This window comes from Mastomys coucha, unplaced genomic scaffold (genome assembly GCF_008632895.1).
Source record: "Mastomys coucha isolate ucsf_1 unplaced genomic scaffold, UCSF_Mcou_1 pScaffold6, whole genome shotgun sequence".
NCBI lineage: Eukaryota > Metazoa > Chordata > Mammalia > Rodentia > Muridae > Mastomys > Mastomys coucha.
In genome coordinates, this window is record NW_022196912.1 from 13,906,091 (window position 1) to 13,910,094 (window position 4,004).

The 4,004-nt window shown below is 49.1% G+C and overlaps 1 protein-coding gene across 1 annotated transcript in view; it reads left to right on the forward strand.

Annotated features, from left to right (window-relative positions):
* Positions 1-248: 248 nt before the first annotated feature.
* Positions 249-4,004, forward strand: part of Sos1 (SOS Ras/Rac guanine nucleotide exchange factor 1) — an 83,958-nt gene continuing 80,202 nt past the window's right edge. The window contains exon 1 of the mRNA XM_031357413.1: positions 249-854. Coding sequence (XP_031213273.1) covers positions 768-854 — 87 coding nt within the window. The 5' untranslated portion in view covers positions 249-767. The remainder of the gene's footprint in view (positions 855-4,004) is intronic.

Consider the following 4,004-nt stretch of genomic DNA (forward strand, 5'->3'; position numbering starts at 1 on the left):
GGATCTCCTAGAGCTGGATGGGCTCCCGGCCTGTCGGACCACACAAAGGGGGCGCTTCGCCTGCTCGCAGGCCCCCACACCCAGGTTCCCGGGTCGCGGGTTCGCCTTCAGGGTCCCTCAGCCCCGCCTCTGCGAGTGCCCTCCCCAGCCTCTGGCGCGCACCCTTCCCCATTCGCGGGCAGTCGGAAAACCCGGAGCGAACCAGCCCAGGCCAGCGGCGCATGCTCAGTTGCGAGCAGGTTCAGTTTGCTAGTAGGAAGCTCCAGCGCTACACCGGCGGCGGCGGCAGCAGCAGCAGCGGCGGCGGTGGCGGCGGCGGCCGAGCGGCCGGGTTCCCCGGCAGCGACCTCGGGCCCTTCCCCTTCCCACCGGACCCCGGCCCCCGCTCCGCACCGCTCTGGGCCTCTCGCTTGAGTTCCCCGCCAGCGAGCAGGCGCACCGGCCCCAGCGTCCATCCACGCGCCGTCTCTCGGCGGGCCAGGCCGTGCCGGGGAGCGCAGCCCCGGCTGAGGGCGGCCCGGGGCGGAGCGGGGGGCCTGCCCCGGGGCGGTGGTGCGGGATGCCGCCGCCGCCGCCGCCGGGTTGCGTTGGCTCTCGGCGAGCGGCGCGCGTGTCGGGTGGGTGTCCGGCCGCGGGCCTCGCCCCCCAGACTCCTCGCCAGCGCTAGCGCGGCGCCCCGAGGGGGCCGGGCTGTGCGCGGGCTGTGGCCCTTCTCCGCGCCGCGAGCCGCCGCCCCTCCGCCCGCCCAGAGGCGCCCCGCGGGCACCATGCAGGCGCAGCAGCTGCCCTACGAGTTTTTCAGCGAGGAGAACGCGCCCAAGTGGCGAGGGCTGCTGGTGCCTGCGCTGAAAAAGGTAGGGGCGCGGAACCCGCTTCCCGGCCGCAGTCCGCGCGGGGCCCGGCGAGGGCAGGGAGGCGGGGCGCCACTGCCGTCTTTCTTCCCGGTCTCCGGTCTCGGGGAGGTCTGCTCAAGCTGCGAGGTTCCCCGGGTCCGCTGCTCCTGCAGTTGACACTCGCCCAGTGTGCGTGGGAAGGCCGCACACAGTCGGAGAGGGTTGGTCTGGATCATCCAAGTGCGGAGGCGAGGGTTGGAGGAGCCTCGGTTTTCCGTGGAGGTCAAAGAAGGCCATTGCCTACCTTCTCGATCTTACTGAGCTGCGGTCAACCTCTCGTCTTAGGAGTCCAGTGCTCTCCCAGTGCCCTGGCTTGCCTAAGTAATTGCGAGGTTGCCTGCCAGCAAGAACATGGCCTGCTTGGCTTTGCTCGTCCTCAGTCATAACTCCCCGTTTTCTTGACCCCCCCCCCTCCATTTCAGCGGTGATGCACATGCCACTGTATTCAGATTGGTCCTTTTGAAGTGTCTGAGAATCTTTGAACGTCATTTAGTTTGGTGTTTTGCATCTTTACTCTTTGAGTCTTTGAATTTGCCAGAGGTTGAAGTAAATTATTTGGAAATGTTGCTACATTTTAAAAGCTTCTAAAGCAACACGTAGTGACTTAGTAAATAGTGTACTAAGACATCTGAAACAGGCATGTTTGAATGGATTTTTAAACAACCAGATTGGTTTTTGTTTTCATATGCCTTACCTGTAGAAATTACCCTTCCAGTAGTTTTAATCTCGATTTCTCAAATGATTCTCATGCTGTCTTTGCTAAAATACAGTTTTGTTACAGAGTATTGAGTATTTGCTGTACCATTATGCAGAGCTTTTCTATTTTACCAGAACGTTTCAAAAGGTGTTTCATACTCCTCAGAGGCCAGCACCTTTTAGTTTCCCCTTTGCCCTGCTCTCCCCTTCCCCTCTTGGTATGCATGTTATGGTGGGAACTGTTTGCTTTGTTGGAAGGCTTTGCTTTTATTTTTCAGACTTAGGTTACTGGTTTTTATCCTCAAGTGCCTCGCTACTTACAAACCTCTGTATGTTTTCTAAGGAAATCAAAGAGACCATCTTGTTGTGTATCATTAATGATCCCATGCGGCTTCAGTCCATTTCTACATTGGCTTTACCTGCTTAGCTTGTAGAATTGGAGAAGGATGCCTCATGATGCTAAAAGTTTGGTATCTTGACAGAACAAGATGAGACAGAAAAATTGATTTATATGTACAAAAGCTCTCATAGAACATTACCAGTTTGAGGTATATGGCTTAAAAGCAAGTAGCTCCTATTATAAGGAAGCCTCCAAAATAATACTTGAGGATCCTTTACAATGGTAGAAAGAGCATGGTAGAAGTTGGCAGACTATTCTAACCTGCCACTTGGGTGGCCCTTGCTGAAATCTATTTTGTGTGGCTGGCATTGTGGATTTTTTTTTTTGTTTTATTTTTCAATGTATGTAATTAGTCACCAATATCTTAAAATGAGAAATATCACATACAATCTGAGGTTGTTTTTGTCTTTTTTGAATTATAGATGGACTGGTCATTTATTTTCACCATCAGTAAACTGCTAGAGTTTTGAGTGACTGCCTTCTTTGGAAAGGGCTTTGTCTCCAGTCACCACAGTGTTGTTTGTGTTCTATATCTTTGTGGTTGGTTGGTTTTCCACTTGAAGCAGAGATATCCCTACAGAACTGATATGAAGAGGAGTTTACAGAGTCTCCCTAATGTGTGAGGTTCTTCCCCTCATTTAAATTTCCACTTGCAATGCTCTTAAGACACCCAAGACAAGGTTGGATATGTTTCTCATATTCTGAATATGCTCTTGTAGCTTAAAACTATGTGTGTTGGGCCTTTCATGCAGATGCATCCTTGGACATTTGTGTGGGTGTGTCCTTATCTTGAACTCTTCAGACTTTAAACTACTTGTGTAGTGCCCAACTGTTTTCTTACCTGAGGCTTTTTGGATAGCCTGCACATTTTATCTGGTCTAATACTACTCAACCTCAGAGATTTTCCCTAACCCTTAGGGCTGAGTTGGATAGTATGCCATTGTTTCTTCCTATCATCCCATCCTAACTCAGCAGTGAATTTTAAGTCCTAATTTACTTGTCCATATTCACGTTAGCTACCCTATTGGACTTCTATTGGTGCTCTGCCTGACACCTGTTAGGACTCATTTTAAACAAGTGTCTTTGTATGTTACTTTGAGTTTGCCAGACTTTAAAGTAAATTATTTAGAAATGTTGCTATATTTTTTAAAGCTTCTAAAGCAACATTGTAACTTAGTAAATCCTCAGATCATCCTCCTTTTGGTTTGGCATTTTGAACTTTTAGCCTTTGTATGTTACATTTTGTTGCCAGTAGTTAAAGTTATTTAGAAATGTTGCCAAATCTGTAAGGGGATACTCAAAATAAAACTGACCCCCCACCACCAGTTTTTAACTTCTTAATTAATGGCTTTAAACTTTTATTTGATTGGCTCAAAACTGAAGCCTAGGACTCCTCTCTGTACTGCTGCCGGCCTTTAGGCTTATCAGCCTCTAACATGCGCTTGTACTCTACTCTCCTAACTGCTTGCAGTTTCCTCTCCGAGGTTACTGTGGTAGCCTCTCAGTTGAGGTCCACTGCCCACCTGACTTTACATATTTCAGAAGTTATAAAGTACTTTTGAACATTTGTTCAAAATTGTTGATGTCCTTTAAAGTTAAGGGTTTTGTTTTGTTTTATTTTGTTTTTTTGAGACAGAGTTTCTCTGTATAGCGCCCTGGCTGTCCTGGAACTCACTCTGTATTCCAGGCTGGCCCTGAACTCAGAAATCTGCCTGCCTCTGCCTCCCAAGTGCTGGGATTAAAGGCCTGTGATTAAACTTAAGTTTTTAAGCATGGAACTTATACCTTGACCTTCCTATTTGATTTCCTATCAAAGAGAGGACTGTTGCTTTTAAGTATGAATGTATTTATTAGGCCCCACAGTATCTTTCCTACTACTACATTATCACATCCCACAAATAGTTGATGCTTGTCTCAGAACAAGTATTGCCCTTGGCACTAAGGATAAATGACATATATTAAAAAGACTAAGTGGAAGGTGGTAGTGGGTATGTCTGGAGAGGGGACTTGTTTTA